At 50.9% G+C, this 19,712-nt stretch overlaps 1 protein-coding gene across 1 annotated transcript; it reads left to right on the forward strand.

The window, feature by feature from the left end:
- Positions 1-522: 522 nt before the first annotated feature.
- Positions 523-19,187, forward strand: Sdc4 (syndecan 4). Its single transcript, XM_057781966.1, has 5 exons — positions 523-596; positions 12,261-12,399; positions 13,693-13,739; positions 14,405-14,603; positions 17,351-19,187. Exons 1-5 carry the CDS (start codon positions 525-527, stop codon positions 17,500-17,502), a joined length of 609 nt encoding a protein of 202 aa, XP_057637949.1. The 5' UTR covers positions 523-524; the 3' UTR covers positions 17,503-19,187.
- Positions 19,188-19,712: the final 525 nt, after the last annotated feature.

Below are 19,712 nucleotides of genomic sequence, written 5' to 3' on the forward strand. Positions count from 1 at the left end.
CTGGGCTTGGAATAATGACAACAGGCCCGGAAAAACCCGAACCTTTTCGTCCATCCGTTTCAGGGAGGCTAATCAAAACTATCCGAATTGAAGCTCCACTTGGGAAATCTTCCCTGACTTCAGAGTGGACCGCATCGGTTCGAAGACTGGTATAAACAGAAGACCCTGATTCAGTCCTTCCCATTTGTGGGCCTCAGTTTCCCCAGCTATAAAGTGGGCTTGGACGTGGTCCCCAGAGTGTGTGTGTGTGTGTGTGGCGGTGGGGAGGGCGGGGGGACTGCTTCACAGTGGATCTGCTAACCGTCGCAAGCCTGCAGCTCTGGGAGAGCGGCAGATCGGGGTCATCCCGGAGCAGTGCCCCCCCCCCCCGGGGTTTCCAGCTCGCCTGGGCTCAGCGCCCTGCAGGCCCAAGCTTTCCCGGGGGAATTCCGGGCGTTGCGAGCGGGCACTGGGGGGCGGAGCAGGGCAGGGCGGGGCTGCCGCCTATAAGAAGGGGCGCGCCACTGGTCTGTGCAGTTGGAGCCATGGCGCCTGCTAGCCTGCTTGCGCTGCTGCTGCTGCTCTTCGGAGGCTTCCCCGCCGCCCCCGCCGAGTCGGTAGGTGTTTGAAGGATGTTTTAGGGTGGGGGGGCGGTGTCTCCTTTGTTTCCTGAGATCCCGGTTCCGGATGGAGTGGGGTCCACCACGAGCCGCGCCACCTCTATCTGAGCTCCGAGGCGGGGAAAACTTTGTGGGGAAAGTTTCCACAGGGGTCGTGGAGAGGCTGGCGGGAACTCCTCCGCGCGCCGTGCGCCCCTAGGTTGTTGCTCTGCGCTCCTGTTCTGGCCTCAGCTTTGCTGCGGGGCTCCGGGGTTGGACGTGACTAAGTTGGTGTCAACTCTTCTCCTCCCACACCCTCACCCCTTCCCTGTGGCTGTGATCTCGGGACGGTCTCTTGAGCACAGAGTGCCCCTCCTCTCTCTCTCTGGGTGTTCAGAGCAGGCGGCCCAAGTCCGAGATGGCCTGGGGACAAGGTGGGCAGCGTGTATTCGGAAGTGGGAGAACTCGGGAGCTATACGGAGATCCTGTTTCACACACCTACGGTAGTGGAGAGAACTTACTCCTGGTTATAGCCTTGCCGCTGACCTGGGAAGGGACAAGGAGTTGCTCCTTGCAGTGTCACCTTCCCCATCTGCAGAACGGATTTGTTGCAATAGGATCAAGAGGTGACCTGCTTCAGGCTGCCTAAAAAGTTGGGTCATTTATCTTTCCAGACAACTTACGCTCAGCCCGGGCTAGAGGTTGGGTTAAAGTTGTCTTGTGGGAAATATTTGTGTTGAGCTGCACCGGGGGAAACTGAGGCACCCACCTGAGCGAGGTGAAGGAGCTGGAGGAGAAAAGGTCGCAGGGAGCCTAAAGAAACCATTTTCCTTTTCAGAGTCCCTACCAGCGTCCACAGGGCGCTGGGACGCTTACACCTCCCTCCTCGTAGGCGTTTAGGAGGCAAACACGTATGGGAAGTTGCAGGCATGGCAGTTTCTGGGAGCGGGGGTCTATCCCAGGAGTTTGGACCATTTGTACCTTCTGTCCAAGTTTTAAGGGGAGAGAGACCCTGGAGTTGAGTTATTAATATCCATTCCTTTGTGAGTCCCCTTTTCTCTGAGTTTCTTAGGGCACATTGATTCTGTTCAGGAAGACTTCAGGTGAGGAACGAGTGAGAGCCCGTGCAACACGCAGCACAATCGCAGTCAAAACCCTGCACCATCGCGTGCAGGTTTCCGTTCTAGCAGCCCTCACAGGGGTTTGGAATTAAATGTGTTTAGCTCCAGAAAGCCTCGCTGTTTACTGTTCTTAAACTAGTCCCGAGGCGGGAGAGGTTAAGTAATTTGCTCAAGGTCACACAGCTAATAACCCCAGGGGAGTCAGACTGAAGTTAGGCAGCCAGGCTTGTAAGTGCCTGCATTTATCTTCTGGTTCTAGTGACTGCCTTAACTCAAGACTGGCCTGACATCTGTTGATACCTGGGGTTAGAAAGCCTCAAGGAATAGTGAGTGGAACAAATCAGAGTGTGGGCCATGGCTTTTCTCTAAACCATCTTTGCAGAAAGGTTTGTGGAGCCCAAACCGCGGTGCCTCCCTGGTGCAGTAACTCTGGAGGCGCTGCCTAAGGGTACTGTGAAGTTGAGCCTTTCTTTGGGGGAGGTTTCTGAAGGAATGCTGGTTGGGCAGTGTGAAGGAAAAGGACCTAAGAGGTGGCTGAGGTCACCACGTGGCCAGTCACATGCCATCGATCTCGCCTCAGCCAGCAGGTGCTTGGCTTAAGGGGAAGGAGTAGACACCACCGCATCCCCCAGATCAGTAGGAGGATGTGGTTTAGGGGAGGTAGGTCAGGCCAGGCCTGTGGCTGACCTGATGTAGTTGGGGGGCGGGGGGGGGGAGCCAGCCTTAAGCAGCTGCTTCCGGAGGCTTCTGCCTCAATCTCTTAGCCGATCTCAGCACACTCTTCTTCCTGGCTAATGTTATGGCATCTTAATGTCTAATTTGGGAACAGGGATTTCCCTTAAATTGTGGCCGGAAAAATCAGCATACTCGCCTAGAGTAATGGAGAGATGATACTATCTGCCCTCCGTTTTTTTCTTCTTTTTGGAATTAGGGAAAAAAAGGAAGCCTGGGGAGCAGGGCTTGGCTCACAGCTGTTAAGATTTATTGAGTACTTTCTGATAAGTGATGATTTAGGCCCTCAAAAATAGCCCGTGGTGATTGTTATTGTGTTCTCTTTTTCAGATAAATTATATTGAAAGATTAAATGATGGCACCTTTTAATACGGTGTCTGCAGGCCGTATTAACTGTCTAGTAGAGTTGTCTTCCTCATGCTATGAGGGCCTTTCTCCAAATTTTGCATTTAGTCCAAACCTAGATTTGGGGAAGGGAGCCGAAGCTAAGCACCAGCTGCCCTCTCCTCTGTTTGGCGGGTTTGCCATCCTAAACCTGTTCTTCCTGTCCAGCTGGGAGCATTCCCTGCTCTGCCTTCCTGCCACTCCCACCCTGGCCAATTAAAGGCAGCCTTGTTTTGGGATGGGGGGGAAGGTGGGGCAAGGTGTTGCTGCCCAGGGGCACGGCCCACTACTTGGCACCAATTCCGGGCAGTTCTGAGACAGTATCTCCTACCTACCAGGTGTACTTCAACTGAAAGGCATTTCTGGTCTACCTGAGAACTCTCCTATCAAGCAGGGAAGGGGTCCGGGCTGAGAGTTGGGTGGGCTGGAGTGGGGGAAGCTTTGGGGGTTCTAGGACCTATGAGTGGCTGGTGAGAACTCTTTGGAACTTCTTGGAAACCCATAGAATTGCCACACATCCGGGAAAATACTTGGGCCATGGATCTGGAGAGCTTTGTGGTGTTGGGAAGGGTTCCTTTTGACCTCTTTGGGTTTAGAGGACTTCTGCAGAATCCAAGGGAGCTAGGAAGCTTCTAGACTACCTTCCCAGGTCACATACTTGATTGTTGCTTTACTACCTAAGTGTATGGGCAACCTGCCTGAACGTATGTCTGTAGCATGTTTGTGTCTGGTGCCGAAAGAGGCCAGGAGAGGTGTCAGTTTACCTGGAACTACAGTTGTGAACTCTAAGCTGGTGCTGGGAGTTGAACCCCGGTCTTCTCTCTGAGCTATCTCTCCAGCTCTCTGACACCTGATGAATAAGTTAGCACTGAGTATTCAAAGGGAACCATAGGAGACATCTAAGGCATTCCCTCCAGGAAATGAAAACATACAGCCAAATTCTGGAGAGGGAGAGAGCCCCACCCGTCCTCATCTGGGAAAAGAACTGTGTTTTATATGCTCTAGTGAAACATTTACCTTTCCTACAGGCAATGATTATGAATGCATATACTCACGTATGGAACCTGGTCCTAAGAGGCTCTCCAAAGTCGCTTCTTGCTAGTTGCTTGTACGACCACAGTTCGCTACAGCACGCTAGGCGTTTTCTATCTCCCCTTTCACAGAAAACTGGTGCTGAAAGGAGTGTGTTGTTTTGCCAAGTTCAGGAACCAGGTCTGACTGAGAATGCTAGGTGTCTGGTTAGTTTGTCTCTCAGAGAACATTCTAGATGATGGTGACATTAGATAACTTGGAACCTACTTCTGGGTTGCTAGTGAACACACCTTGTGTCTAGGCCACAGTGTCCTATCTCCAAAGTGAGAAGGCTGGACCATTGCCATCTGAGTGTCTCTCGCGATCCACAGCCCAGTGAGGAGGGGAGAAAGGGGAGTTCTCTTGGCTTCTTGGGTAGACTGTTAAAGAGTCCCTGTCTCAGAAGAGAAGTGGGGTGGACATTCAGCGGCTGCCATCCCCAGTGCCTAGAAACAGGAGGCTTTTCCAAGGACTTGGAGTGCTGAACTGGCCTGAATGAGGATCTGGGGAGCTGGGCTCACTGTTGGAAGGGATTGGCCTCTAGCTGTTCTCTGACTCCTGGACTGGTTGAGTTGGTACTCTTTCCCAGTCAATGCCCAAGAGCAGGGGAATGGGATGGACTGGGCTTTGTGACTCACTAGAGCCTTCCTGAGTCACTCGCTTCCTAGCACTTTCTTGCCTAATAAGATGGTGAGAATGTTGCAATGACATGAAAGTTTGAGGGGCTGTGTTGGGTTCAGTTGTTTATCTTCGCCTCTGGGAGTCAACACCGATGACCAGAGCCTTTGACCATTCACAGTGCCTGTGTGTGCACTTTGACCCTGGACAAGTGGTACAGAGGGAGTATGACACACACACACACACACACACACACACACACACACACCCTTAAGCAACACTGAGGCTTCAATTGGTCTGAATTCGGGCCCGACCAGTAGCCTTCAGGTTTGATTGGCTCTAGGATTCTGACATTTCTGAGGCTGCTAGGAGGGTTAAAACGTCAATGGTCTGTCGTGGCTCTGGGTTCAATTCTCTAGCGCCAGTCAATAAATAAATACATAAGATAATAGAGAGACTTAAAGACGATGAGCTTGCAGATGAGACTCTTGAGTATAGCTCCAAGTAGTGAACCGGAGTAGACATTCCTCAGTGACCGTTCCCTGACTTGCCCAGGACCTTTCTCTTCCCCCACATCTAGTCCTGCATCTGCTGGGTGGGAAGGGACGAGCCTAGGGGTGGGGCTGATAGAGCCCAAATCTTCTATTTGTTTATCTTAGAAGTGGGCTGTTTGCAGGTTATCAGATGGGTTTATATTTAAACAAGAACCGGTTCCTGGCAGCCCCACCTCTCCTGCCAGGATCTGCAGGTGTCCCAGGCCACTTGTGGAGAGAGGAGCTAGGGATTGACAAGGGGACCAGATCCTCTCAGGCTATTGCTCAAGCTAAAAGTTGGAGGGGCAGTCTTCAGGCATCTGAGTAACTGCAAGTGTAGCTGTAGTGTTCTGGGCTTGGTGGACAAGCAAAGGCAGCGAGTGCGCTGAGAAGGCGTTTTCCCTGCTTCATGTGCTGGGAGACGGGGAGAGCCTGTTTGTGGATCATTGGGGTCTGACTTAACCCTAGAGAAACTTGACTTCTAGAGCTGGTTTGTAATTAACCCGCAGGTGACCTTTGGACACATGGCTGCCCCTTGCAGGCCTCTCTGGTGGTGTCTGCAAGAGGCTGGGAAACTGGAAATGTGGGCATGTCTTAGAGCCAGAAAGTCTCAGTCTCTGCCCCAGCTCTGCCACTCTCCCAGGGGCACACAGTGAGTTAATAAGTCACTTTGTTGATGTGAGAGCCCCAGTTGTCCTCTATAAAACACCCGAGTCACTTGAGGGCCATAATTGTTGTTTAGTAAACTTGTAAAGAGCTGGTTTAAGTTGCATTTATCATTAGCGACACTAGACAAGGGCTGCGGTCTGGGCCAGAGCGTGGCTTGGGACGTGGTGTCTGAATACGTGCAGGAAATATAAATGAGCTAAGTAGGACTTCTGGGGTTCGGGCCCTTTATCTCAAAGGGCTCTAGGACTTAAGAGATCACGGATTTCCCCAGAAATAAAGAGATTGAAAGCCTCAGTGTAGCTTAGGTTAACCTTGAATTCCTGTTCCTCCTGTCTCTGCTTCCCAAGTACTGGGATTACAGCCATGGACTACCACAGCCAGTCACCTTTGACCTTTTACAGCTGTCACTTGTCTTCTCGATGTCTCACCCTCCTCCAGTACCCAGTTTCTTCCCACCCTCACCTTGAATTAGCCCCTCTTACTGAGTGCTCTCCATCCTTTCTTTGCTGGCATGGGTGCCTGAGCGTGTGCGCGCGCACACACACACACAGACAACAGACACAGGTCCTCTAGTATAGGGAGTTGGCTGCCCCAGTTTTCTCTGGCAGAGGAGAGGCTGCTGGTCAGGTGACACCCAGGGTAATGGAGAGGGAGGCAGGGAGAGGCTGGTGTGTACGGAAACAGTGACTGGGTGAAGCCGGACTGTGGTGGCCCGACCTGTGGGGACTGGCCACACCACTCTAACCTCTGGGCGAGCAAATGGCTGGGCTGGGCACTTGAGGAGTAAGGACACTCCTTGCCTCTGGGGAAGCCCAGCCTGGAGCTGATTGAGACAATTTGGACTTGGAGCGGTGGCTTCCCCAGTGTCGGGGGAGGGGCCGGGGCCATAAACCAGGCCCTGGTAGATCTAATCCGTTGCAACAGGGCTGCAAAGTAGGCCTTGGACTCTGCCCTCAGAACACTGGAGGCTTGTTTGTGTCCCGAGAGTCTCCTGGCCAGCCTCAGATCCAGTAGGGATTTTGGATCTGCTGCCTAGATTACAAGCCCCAGCTTCAATGCACCTCTGTCTCCGAGGCTTTGAGGGAGCCAGTCCCTCCCAGCTGTCTCCACTGGTAATCGGAGCAATGCCCAATTTGGTAACCAGGCCTCAGGACAGAGGGAGGCTTGTCTCTTGGTGACGTTTTACAGGTGGGGAAACGAAGGCCCAGAAAGGGGAACCCACCACTCAGGACCACCTAGATAGTGGCAGGGGTACTGGATTGGTCCCTGGCAGAAGTTTGTCCCGAGGCTCCTGACCAGTCTCCCTCATTCTTGCCTGGTACCCCACGATCCTAGAGTTCTTGTGGGAATGGGCTGCCCTGGGGCTCGGAGAAAAGCTGGCTGCTGCCTGTGCCAGGCCTGGCTCTCTACAGGGTGATTGTGTTCAGGGTAACTTGACCTTGAAGTGGGCAGAACTGACATCTGAACCCTCACTCCACCCCCATTCTCCAAACCTTGCTTAATTAACCCTTTCAGGTACCAGGGCACCAGACTGAAGATGGATGTGTGACTTCCTTTTGTCTTCTAGATTTGGGGGGGGGGGTGTCCCCTCAAGGCAAGCCAGGAAATAGAGGATTGAGGTCATGAGAATTTCAGATGGCTTTGGTTAGTGCCTTGGACTACTCCTGGGAAAAGAGATTTTCTTGGTCTCTGTTTGCTTAGGGTAACATGCTCAAAGTTTACCCTGGGCAGGTTTCTACCCATCCCTGAGCTTGAAGAAGCCTGCCTTTCACTTCCTTGGTCTCAGCAGCAGAAGCCCTAGCTGTCTAGCTTGCAGGAGCATCTCCCATCTGATGGTCAGGGTCTCCCAGCCCTTTGGCCTGGGTGAGCATTCATCCCCTCCCCCTGCCCCGCCCCAGCCTGAAGGAAAGCAGGTGGGCTTTAAGAAAGATCACCCTGTGTGGAGCACCTGCTATGCACCAGGTCACCTGCTGGGTCACTTGTGCAGGTGGATACATTTCCGCAGGATCTTCATCACTCCTGCTTACCTGCCCTGATTACAAAAGAGGAAACCGAAGACGTAAAAGCCAGAATAAACTCTTAGGTAAAAGCCAGAATAAACTCTTAGACGCACAGCCTCTCAGAAGTGGTTGTGGCTCTTGCCCATTGTAGGAAGTGAGGTCGATGGGGCTGCAGAACCACTCAGAAAAGTCTAGCAGTTGGTGCCCAAGGGTGTGACTTTGCCCCTGAAGGTACCTGTTCCTCTGTCACCTTTATGGTCTCTTCCTGACCTCGTGATCAAGCATGGCCTTGACCCTGCCTTCCCTGGGGAGGAGGCAGGTAGGAGGCTCTCTGTAGTTTGCAGTTAACCAAGCTCTGACCCTGAACTCCTCCCTGGTGTTCCAGCCAGGTTTCTGCGCCTTTGTTTAAGCAATATCGCTTTCACCTTTGTTTATTCCTGGGCAAGGGAAGGGGGGTGCCCTGGAGCCCGGGCTAGGCCAGTGTGCTGTGGTTAAGTGGGGGGAGGCGAAAGAATGGGTGATGGTGACAAAGCTGGCTTTGGTTAGGGCACGGTCCAGAGAAAGAGCCTGGCTTTCACAGTGGAGTGCCTTCCTAGCTGTGGCTTTTCCATGAATGGCTCAGCCTGTTTTCTCACCTGCTAACCAGGTAGAGCACCTCGTGCCCTGGAGTAGATTCAGCCTCTACAGAGCGGGTACCTGATGCATAGTGGATGCTTCTGCAGTCACCCCATCTCCATGCTTCTCCCGGGGTGATGGACATTGTAAGACTCTGGGATATGATCCGTGGCTTTTTCAAAACCCTAGCTTTATGCAGCTGCCTGGATATTTGCTGAGAACCCTGCGGACAGACAAGGAAAAGGGCGGAAGGCCACCTCACCCCAGGAGCTGGGAGACCTAAGTTGTCAGCCCAGCTCTGCTGCTAACTCCCTGGGTGACCTTGGCAAAGTAATCTGTCTCAGGTTATAAAATGAGACGGTTGGGCTCAGTGGCCTCAGAGCCATTCTGGCTGCAGGTGTTATTTCCTTTAAAACAAAAGTGTGTCTACATCTTTTTCCCAGACGCCTTGGGGAAGAATCCAGGTCTCTAGCTGTCCGCACTAGTCTAGGTATCTACTTACAGGGCCTGCAAGAGCTTCGCGTCCAGACCCACAGCCTTATTCATCTGGCTTCTATCGTATCTTTGCGAAAGGGATAAAGATGAGTCCAGCTGACACGGGGTACACGTGTGGGCATATTTACATGAATGCATGCTCTCCTGGGCAGAGCTGTGGTGAACTGACGTGAATGGGACCACATCTGTAGTCAGGAGAGGGCTGGGCCCCTCTCTGGTCAGGGCTGGGTCTGCCTGATGGGGCCTGGCTTTTCAGAGCCACCCCAGACTACTAAATGGACCTTGTTTGAAAAGAGTGGGGGAAGGAAGGGCTCTTGGTACCTCCTCAGCTTTACAAACAAACAAACCCTTGCTCGCAATCCCACTGCGCTTGGTTCTGTCTTGACATCCTGGCCGCAATGGCAGTTGTCCACTTGAGAGGTTTTCTCTTGTTTGAGATTATGAGCAGAGAAAGAACCAGAAAGGGGCCAAGAGAGGACTTCTGAGCTCCAGGAGGCTCAGTCTCTCATGTCCCTTCATCGGTCCCCAAAGCCTCTGAAGTGCTGAAGGAGTTAACTCTTCCGTCCTCTTAAGACTGCCTCTGAAGAGCTTTTCAACCACTGGGGCAAAAGGTCTATCTAGCTGGGCCCTGGGCCCCCTGTGTGATCTCAGACTATTGTTTTTTTTTCCTCTGGAATTTAACATGAAGGTGGCGAAATGATAGGGGTCTGGGCATGGTGGCACATTCCTGTAATCCCAGCACTGGTCTGTATAAAGTGTGCCACCTACCTAGTGAGACTGTCTCAAAATGAAGGGATAGAGTACATGGGATACCAGGTGTTCCAAAGGGGGCTGACTGGACCAGGAATAAATTTTGGTTTCAGCCTCAGTTTTACAAACGTGGCTGGCTCTTTACTGCCTTCTTTCTTGGTCCTCATTTTTCTAATGGAATATTGAAGTAATGACCGAAAGTCAATGAATGTGCTCATCTCCAATCTCCTGGGTTAGTTTGGAACACCTCATAACACTTTCACATCTTAAGGAGGTTCTGTGTATGACTTAACATTCTCAGCTCCTTCCTAGGGGGGAGGTGGAGTAGGGAAGGTCTTGAGACCTGTGCTGGAATCTGAACCTTAGGCTAAGAACCTCAGCATTTGTCAGGAGGAGTTTGAACTTAAGCATCCCTTGACCAGTCTTTCAGACTTGGGTGGTCAAAGTATCAATATCAGCCTCCCTGTTCCGCATCCTTCCTTCCCTCTAGCTCATCTTTCTCCCACCCCTAACTGGATTAGACACGCCCCCTTAGTGTTTCTCTCTAGCCTAAGGCAGGCTGGTAGCCCTAAGTATAAATGTGTTCCTGCTTCTGTGGCTAAAAGCCCAGGTGATCTCATGCCCTGCTGCTGGTCTTGTTAGTCACTTTCTGCTTGTATGACCTTAGAGAAATAATTTGCTTTTCTGAGCCTTGGTTTCCACCCCTGCCAAAGGGTCTACGTCATCGCAGCTGCGTGCATGTTAAGGCCTGGCACACTGTAAGCAATGGAGGCCTTGCTCTTTTCAGATTTTGAGCCCTAGGGAATTTGTAGTGAAGGGTGTGGGGAAGGGGGTTGGGACCAGGCCTGACGTCTAGGGCACTTGTACAACCTCGGAGAAGCCCTCTTGCTGTGCTGCCAAACCAAAGCCACAGGCACGGGCCCTGTGCGGGGGCTGGAGTTCCAGCACCAGCAGCCTTACAGCTCCTGATTCCGGAGTCATGAAGTCATTCCTAAGCAGGGCTTAACCCCTGCTGGCTCCCTACTCCCACACAGACCAAGCACTCTGCATTGATTTCCCCACCCCGGGGAGAAAGGGATGCCTCCCCAACTTCCTCCCAGCTCCCTTCCCAGAATCTAGTTTCCTGACCATGGGGGTGGATAGAGGGCACAGTCAGCTCCTGCCACCTCTCCCCCGGAAGCCTGTGGGTGCGAGAGTGAAGGAGGAGCCTGTTCCCCAAGCTGATCTCCCGGCCTCTCGTGCCACTCAGACTCATTTGGGATAGACCAGCATTCCTTTTCGCTAACCCAGCTGTGTCACTGCAGCCTAGGACCCCGTGAAGGACTGCCTGGGGCTGTCAGAAACAGACCTTGCCACTTTCTACCCAAAGCTTGGTGTGGTGTAGCTTTAGGCTGTCACTCCCTTTTTTCTGGTTTGATGCTGTCAGAAGTCTGTAAAAGAGAAAAGGGCCTCCCTGGGCCTGAACATCTAGTTTTTAATTCTGAACATCTAGTCTTGAGTAGAGCCTCATCTCCTGTGGTCCTGACGACTGGAGGAGAGAAGGCTGAGAAGGCTTGGTAGGCGTAGAACAGTGACCCTTGTACCTGGCCTTTGTTTACAAGAACAGTAGCCTGAGTCCAGAGGCTAATGGAAGGGCAGTGGGCACCTCAATACATCCTGTGCTCCTGAAGAAGCTTTGTTTAATACCCAGCCAGGTTTAGGTGATGGGTGTGAGAGACCGAATAAGTGGTGTTTGGGGGGGGGGGCTTTTAGTTTAGTTTGTTTGTTTGTTTATTTATTTATTTATTTATTTATTTATTTATTTATTTATTTATTTTGAGACAGGGTTTCTCTGTAGCTTTGGAGCCTGTCCTGGAACTAGCTCTTATAGGCCAGGCTGGCCTTGAACTCAGAGATCTGCCTGCCTCTGCCTCCCGAGTGCGCGTGGTGGGGGGCTTTAAGATGCTTGTCTTTCAAAAGGTGTTTGATGGGAAATCGACCTCAACTTGGGTCTCTGTGGGATGGGTGACACGGTCTGGGGGAGCAAGGCTCTTTGTGCCCTGCACAGAACTAGCAGAATAGACATTTGAGAGAAGTTGATGGATTCTCAGGAGTGTACCTGTGAGTCACCAGGTCTGTGGTTGTCTTGGAGTGTGAGTGAGCCTGCCAGTGTGACTCAGTTGGGGAACGTGTCCCTGACTGGGCAGGCCCAGAGCCAGTAGCCTACTCCCTTTCATGTGGAAACCAGCTGTTATCATAGCATCTGTGGTAGCTAGGTTGTATATCCTGTGCCTGCCTATGTAGATGGGAATCTCTGGCCCTGAAGTTAGGTGGCCCTGAGTGCATCCCCCCTCCCACCTGTCACTTGTGCCATCAAAAGAGAATGGATAAAGCCTTTAGTGCCCAGTGTCTTTTGTTATGAAAGAAATTAGATTTTTATAAACAACTGAGATTGCAGGTGGTTCAGTAAATGACACCTAGAAATATTAATAACTTATTTGTTACTACTTGAAACATTTTTTTATTAACCCAAAATGATACAGAAACTTGGTAAAGTTAGGCAGCAAATGGGGGGGACAGGACCCAAGGCTTCCTGTCTAGCCCTGTAATCCTGCTTGTGCATGGGCATTCACTGGTTCTGGGGGAACCTAGCCTCCAGAGTGTCCAGAGGGAGGGGGATGGAGCTCTGGGATGATACTTCATCTTTCCTCTTAGATTCGAGAGACTGAAGTCATAGACCCTCAGGACCTCCTGGAAGGCGGCTACTACTCTGGAGACCTCCCTGACGATGAAGATGCTGGGGGCCTCGAGCAGGGATCAGATGACTTTGAGCTGTCGGGCTCTGGAGATCTGGGTATGGGGCTTGGAGGGGGGTGTGCTTGGGCAGGCTGGGGACCTGGGCTGCAAGGACGTGTATTTTAGTGGAGATTTCCCCACAGCCCCCGTCCACTGCAAAAAGGAAAACAAAAGTAACATTTCCCACCCCCAGGTCTCTGGGAGGAGTTGTAAACAACTTAGGATTCATTCCTGGGAGTTCGCAGCACGAGCCTGAACCTGTCCAATAGGCTCCTTTCTCTGGTGGAGGGTAGAGGGAGTGTGGGGAAAGACCTGAAGTGTTTTTCTTCCTTTGGAAAAGGAAAAGTACTGGCTCAGAAGTGAGGGTGGAGTGGGAGGGGCGTGTGTGGGTTGAGATGTGGAGAGCGGAGCCCAAGAAAAGCCCCTGCTTCAGATAAGATGGAGGCAGGGAGGTTTCTTGGGTGTAACCAGGTAGCTTTCTGGCCTCTGTGTCAGACAGCTGCTGAGAAGTGTCCCTCTCCTGTTCAGGGATGTGCTACTGATTCCAAGTGTTAAGCTTTGGAGTCCTGTAGTCCATAACTCCAGCCTTGGTTTCTCACTGTGTAACAAGTCTTGGAAGGGTTGTGACTAGTGTTGAGGACTGAATTTACCAAGCTTTGGGTAACTCTGTGTTTTTAGAAGTAAATTTTCCCGTGTGTTTGGTGGTGCCCATTTGTGTGCTAGGATAGTCTACAAAGGGTTGCTGTGGAGGAGAAGTGAGCTTTTGGCCTCTATGTACAGTGTGTAGTATTTAGTATTACAATGAATTGCTTCCTTCCTAAAGGTTAATTTCCTGGGGAGTGTGTTCAAATGTAAATTCTAGTTAATCTGACCCTAGACTGGTCAGTCCTCCCAGATGAGACCTAGTTTAGGGCCTTGCATGAAGTGTCCTACCACTGAACTTCCTCTCCAGCTTTCAGTGTTTGAGATAGGCTCTTAGAGGGCGGCCCAGACTGGTCTGGAACTCGCCATCACATAGCCTGAGCTTCTGGTGCTCTGAGATTTCAGATATGTGCCACTTACTCAAGGACATTCTGTATTTCTAAGCAGTTCCCAGATATTTCTGTAGTCTATGGATCCACACCTGACATGGGAAGGGGTTTGGAGCTCGCAGAGCGTCTGAAAGCTACCTACTATCGGCATACTTGCTGCTGAGGAAGAAAGCCAGGTGTCCCAGGAGTCTCCTGTTAGGGGGATAGCTGACTGAGGTTGCCCTGGGGCTTGTGAAGGTAGGACGCCCCAGGCTGAACGAGTTAGCTCCCTGGATACGATGGACCTCCTGTTCACACTGTCCTTCCTCTAACCTTGGCAGATGGCACCGAGGAGACCAAGACCTTCCCAGAAGGGATACAACCCTTGGTAAGTGCTGCACCTTGGTCTCCTCCCTCTTTGCTCTTCCACAACATGTGGAGAAGGGCAGAAAATACAGCCCCGTCAACAGCTATTGGTAGTTGACTCCGTTTTGTCAGAAGGCTTTTACTGGGGCGCTGGGCTCGTTTTGAGACAGGCATGGGCAGGGCAGGTGGGCCATCCCCCCTGGAGAACGATCGCTGTCCACCCCAGCTTCCTTGTGCAGCTGTCTGCCAACTCCCCTTTCAAATTGCACGGGCGTTCAGGTGCCCTCGGGAACGGTTTTCTTGCGTCTTCGTACCGTTACCGTTTTTACAGGCTGCATTCTCTTTGTCTTATTGATGAAATAGTTGTTTTTGGTACCCTAAAAGTAAAACACCCCAATAAGCATAAGGTGTGTTTGACACACAGACACGCACGCATTCACGCTCTGCCTTAGGAGAGAGTTCCAGGTGCAAAATTGACTTCCCGAAGGGCATGTGGGAATTGCCACACCTCTTGTGGTTTCTCTAGCATATACCTGCTGGTGTGTGAAGGCCACCCCTTCCCCGCCACCCTTACGCTCTTTTCCCCTTTGGGGCTGATGTCATTCTCCACCTGTCATCCTCTTGGGTCCCCTTCCACCTCCTTCCTCTGCTACTGTGCTCAGTGTTCTCTCCCTCCTTTTTCTTCAGGTGCCTCTACACAACCACATTCCGGAGAGGGCACAGCCTGGGATCCGTGTCCCCTCAGACACCAAGGAGCTGGAAGAAAATGAAGTCATTCCCAAAAGGGTCTCGCCCTCCGAAGTGGGCGATGATATATCCAACAAAGTGTCCATGTCCAGCACTGCTCAGGACAGCAACATTTTTGAGAGAACCGAGGTCCTGGCAGGTGAGGCTCTTTGGTCGCCCCTCCCCTGCGGTGAAGGGACTAGTCCCTTTAGCCCTTTCGTTCACCTTGGGGCTTCTGAGGGCTTTATCTCCCTTAGGGGGTGGGGATGGGAGGAAGGATCCATGCATATCAAAGACTTCTAAAGAATAGAAGCCCGGCTGAGTGGCCTCTGGGGTTAACTATTTAAGGGTTAATTTCCCTTGAAAGCCTGGAGGCCCTGGGGAATTGGATAGACTCCTTTCACTTCCACAGCTCTTGATAGCCTTCTGACCTTTAGCCTTCTGACCTTGGCCGCGATGCTTTTTTTTTTGACTGGAGTCTCTTCCCCCCCCACCACCACCACTTACCCCTCTGTAAAATAGGAGTGTTGATTGAGACTTCTTTGAGTTGGTTTGTGATGAAAAACGAAATTGCTTTGCAGATTGAGTCCTCATTAGTGTGCTCATTGTCCCTTAGTAGGCAAGATAGGGGGTGTTTTTATGTTACAGAATCTGTATATTTCAGCTTGAGACCCACAGGGAATGTGCTGCCCCGCATGAGACTTGAGGCTGGGCCGGGTCAAGCCTGTCTGGGGGGACATCAGTTGGGGATAGTACCGTCCTTGCTCTGACAGCTTGAGATGGGGTGGTGGCACCAGGTTGTCAGAGGAAGGAGCAAACTTTACAGAGATGTGCAGCGGGGGGTGGGGGGGGCTGACAGGCTGAGCAGGTGTGGGTGCAGCAGGCCCATGCTCGGTAAGTCCTGCTCCTGCGAGCCAGCTGAGCCCCAGGAGGCCGGGGTGTTAGTAAGGAGCCTGTGCCCACCTGTCATTGTCCATCTTCTTCCTTCACCTGCTCAGGCTCTCACTGGCCTTGTTTCCTAGACCTCAGAGACTTGGGTCATGGCATAGCCCTGCCTCTGGTCTCCTGTCCCCATTCCTTTACCCCAGTCTGTGTTGGTGTCAGGGTGAGCGGTCCTTAGAAACCGCTAAGGCCTTAGAAATTTTGAGCTTTGTGGAAAGAATTGCTCTCTGTCTCCTCAACCACAGAGTTTCGCTCTTGGCCTATTTTAGACCTTCCGGCTACAGGTTTTTATTTACATCTGTGGAGTTTTGGATCGGTTCAGTAGCACCACCACCACCAAGAAAACTTTGAAAACCAGTAATCTAGTCAAGCTGCTGTTTCTTATTTGTGAGGAGACTTAGGTTCTGCTCTGGTTCTCAGAGTAAGAGGAGAACTAAGCCAGGCTGTCCCTTACCCTTCCACATCAGGGTCACACCGCCTTAAGATCTTTTCTAGAAAAGATCCGTTTTTCTAGCCCCTGTGACCTCACCACTGAAGGGACAGCAGAGGCTCAGTCACAGCTGACAGCTTTGAAACAGCACCCAGGGGTTCCGTTCAGTGTGTATCTGTCTCTGGTGGACCTGGTGTTTGGACCTGGGGCACAGTCGGCCTCTGAACCTGTGGCTGGACCTTTCTCCTGTTGCTGGGCCTTTCCTAGCACAGATCAAGGACCCGAAGGAGGAGTGGAGTTACCTGAGGGAAAGGAGCAGCTGGAGACAGCAAGGAGGTGGCTTCTTCATAGTTAGTGCCTGTGCTTTGTCTGTTACCCCCCTGGCAGTGCTGTCTTGCTTTTCTTTCTTTCTTTCTTTCTTTCTTTCTTTCTTTCTTTCTTTCTTTCTTTCTTTCTTTCTTTCTTTCTTTCTTTTTTAAAGGAGAAATTCTTGTGTTCTGGCTGTTCTGCTCCATTCTGTGTAGGGGTGTGTGTGTGTGTGTGTGTGTGTGTGTGTGTGTGTGTGTGTGTAAGAGAGAGAGAGATTGATTAATCTTCTTGGGCTGGTTAAGACCGAATTAGGGGATTCAGTCTGCCACAGGAAGGATTCTGTCAGCTACTCTTGCCCCTGACAAACAGAAATGAGTCATTCAGGCCACCTGGCATGGTGGCTGGACAGATGCTCACCCAAGTGCAGAAAGAAGTCTACCTCTGCCTGCCCCCAGCCAGGTGCTCTTCAGGGAGCTGGACTGCAAGCAGGCAGGCGCCTGCCTCTTGAGCGCTTACTGTTGTGCAGGCCTTGTTCAGTGGGAGGGGACACAAGAAAGCCAGAGGTTTACAAGTCTGGGAGCTTGAGCACATGCACCATGGTAAGCACTCCAAGTGCTTTAAGGAGATGAATTTATTTTAGTCTAGGATTTTTTTCCATATTGCAATGAGAGACAGAGAAGCTTGCCTCAGTAGACATAGCAGTCAATGGGGGGAAGGTTCGAGGTTTAAGAAGAAACCTGTGGGAATCCCCGCAAGACACGGGAACACAAACCACGATAATCAGGAATTATTTCTGCAGTAACAGTGTGGACATGAGTGTGTTCTGCATATTTATAGACTGCACCTGTTCGGGTATATGGGTCTAGGTGGGCCCTGTGCACACAGAGGAAGATGGAATAGCCCGCCATTTTTCTTGTTCCTGGCCTAGTGCTAAGCGGTTACTAGAGTGTCTGTGTGATGTTTTAGAGCCCGAGCTTTGGACTAGGCCAGATGTCCAAAAGGATGAAATAGTGGTTTTGCCTTGTGGCCCATTTTAGCTGTGGTCTTACTACTTAGTTACTTTGTCACGGAAGTAATGAAGGTCAAAGTTGATAAGGTATTAGTCCTCTCTCTCTCATCTCCCTGGGTGTGGTGGGGTGGTCATGGTGACCGAGAAAACTGAGCACATGGACCCTGAAGTCCCAAGGAGCCTCTCACCCTCACCTCTTGCTCCCTTCTTCCTCCAGCTCTGATTGTGGGCGGCGTGGTGGGCATCCTCTTCGCCGTCTTCCTGATCCTGCTGCTGGTGTACCGCATGAAGAAGAAGGACGAAGGCAGTTACGACCTGGGCAAGAAACCCATCTACAAAAAAGCCCCCACCAACGAGTTCTATGCGTGAAGCCTCCCATGAGTGCTGCTTGGACTTAATGGGGAGGGGAGTCAAATGATTGGATGGTGGGCATTAGTAGAGGAAGGGCACCTTAATACTGATTCGTCAGTATCTGTCTCTGGTCACCTCTCTGGTGTCAGCAGAGAGATCTACTGTGCTGCCTCGCTTGGATTTGGGGGTAGGGGTATGTGTGTCGGTTGCTCTGGCAGAAAGAAAGGGTTAAACTTGCCTTTTCTAAAGGCAAGCCTGGGATTGGTTCATTTTATTCCCCCCAGATTTCCAGAATAGAATCTAGGACCCGTGTAGAGCCTGTACTGAATGTGCCTCACCTATGACTGCCTTGACTCTGGAAGCCAAGTTGGCTGCTGTCCACATGCTAAATACCCTACCCATCCATCAGGAGCTGGGACAAGAAGCTAGAATCCCTTGCACCTTGAGATGGTCCACTCACGAGTGGGTCACACTACAGAGTCTCTATGATTCGCCTTGGCCATTCTAGGCTCTGTCCAGTGACTTTTGGAACTCACTTTTTTTTTTTTTTTTTAAATCCGGGGAGGGTGGGGTGAAGTGCCGAAATGCATTTGTAGAAGATTGAGAAAACTAATTTTTTTTTTTTTTTTAAAAAAAGGTTCATTCCTTTCTGTGAGTGTTTGTGCCCAGGCTAAGAATGTGGGGATGGGCAAATGTTCTGTGCAGAACATTTCCATTGCACCAGCTGAGTTTGTGTGTCACGATTTTTATGTTGTTTTGTTTGTCTTTTGAAATGAGAGAAGAGTTGGAGATAATGATTTTTATTAATTTTTTGTTACTATTTATAGCTTCAGACAGGGCTGCTGCTTCATCCTCCTTTCTTCACTGCCCCTCCCCCACCATTTAAAAAAATACTCTGCCCTCTTGTTTATAACTTTGGCCCTTTCTGAAGTTGCTTTGTCTAAGAAGTAGCTATAATGTTCTAGCAGATTCCAGAATATAATGTAGGGGATAGTGGGATATTTGTGTATGTGTTCTTGTAATATATTATTCTTACTTGGCTCTAGGAGAATAGATGAATATATTTTTTTAGGATATAGAATGGTATTACCAGTTTCACGTTGGCTGGGTGGCCGTGTGAGTGAGTTTTCGTGTGGCTGAGTAGGCTTTGGCCCCTTCTCTTGCCCTGTTCCTGGTGCCTGAAGTAGTTGAGGGTAGCTGACTCTAACCCTCATTCTGCCTTCTGCTGGGGACCCAGCTGCCAGGCTCCTGGGTCTGCTTTCTCCAGGGTCTGTAGATGACAGTGACCTCGTGTGGCTGGATAAATCAGGTCAGTTCAGACCACACAATTAGAAATCCATTTCTCAGTTGCTCTGGCCACAGTTTGAGTGCTCAGTCGCCATAGCAGGTCGCCACTCAGCATTGCTTGTATCCCGGGGCAAGAGAAGGGGACCTGGAGGAGGGCGATGAGGCCCCAAGTTCTGTCGTCTAGGACTCCCCCTCTTACGGAGTGACTTACAAAGTCCAGGGTGTGTGTGGACTGGGGAGGTCGGAGTCCCTCAACCATGCCTGTGCCTGTAAGTCCCATGAGCACCTCAGTCCAGGCCCCAGCTGGCTGGGTCCTCTTCTAGCCTCGGTGCCTGCACCTTTTCTGTACCCCTCACACTGTCGTCTGTTACTGATTTTGTTTTTGATAAAAGGATAATAAAACCTGATACTTTCTATCTAACTTGTAATTTTTTTTATTTTTACTCACTCAAGACAGGGTTTCTCTGTGTAGCCCTAGCTGTCCTGGAACTCACACTGTAAACCAGGCTGGCCTCGAACTCACAGAGATTCGCCTGCCTCTGCTCTCAAGTGCTGGGATTAAAAGCATGTGTCACCACTATCCAGCTCCATGTTTAAGTAAGCAACGTCAGGGTTAAAAACAAACACAGAAACCCCTAAGCCAGTCTGATGGCTTGAGTGTGATTCTCGGACTCCGTGGTAAAGGTGTCCTCTCACCTCCGTTGGCAAACTTTCTGCCCTGCCAGCCAGTTCCCAAATAACTACACGGAAACTTACTATTAATAATATAATAAATGCTTGACCAATAGCTTAGTCTTACTACTAACTAGCTCTTACATTTTAAATTAACCCATGTTTTTACACTCTGCCACATGGCATCTTGACAGTACTGCAAGTTCATCTCCTCTCCACATCTCCTTGATACCTTGCCCTCTTCTTCCCAGCATCCTTTTAGTCTGGTT

This window comes from Chionomys nivalis, chromosome 9, assembly GCF_950005125.1.
Source record: "Chionomys nivalis chromosome 9, mChiNiv1.1, whole genome shotgun sequence".
Lineage (NCBI taxonomy): Eukaryota > Metazoa > Chordata > Mammalia > Rodentia > Cricetidae > Chionomys > Chionomys nivalis.

Excerpts from the sequence above, each read along its gene's own strand:
- Sdc4 (XM_057781966.1), top strand. The coding sequence starts at position 525 with ATGGCGCCTGCTAGCCTGCTTGCGCTGCTGCTGCTGCTCTTCGGAGGC. Across the intron at positions 597-12,260 it reads CCGCCGCCCCCGCCGAGTCG|ATTCGAGAGACTGAAGTCAT; the intron begins GTAGGTGTTTGA and ends CTTTCCTCTTAG. Across the intron at positions 12,400-13,692 it reads GTCGGGCTCTGGAGATCTGG|ATGGCACCGAGGAGACCAAG; the intron begins GTATGGGGCTTG and ends TAACCTTGGCAG.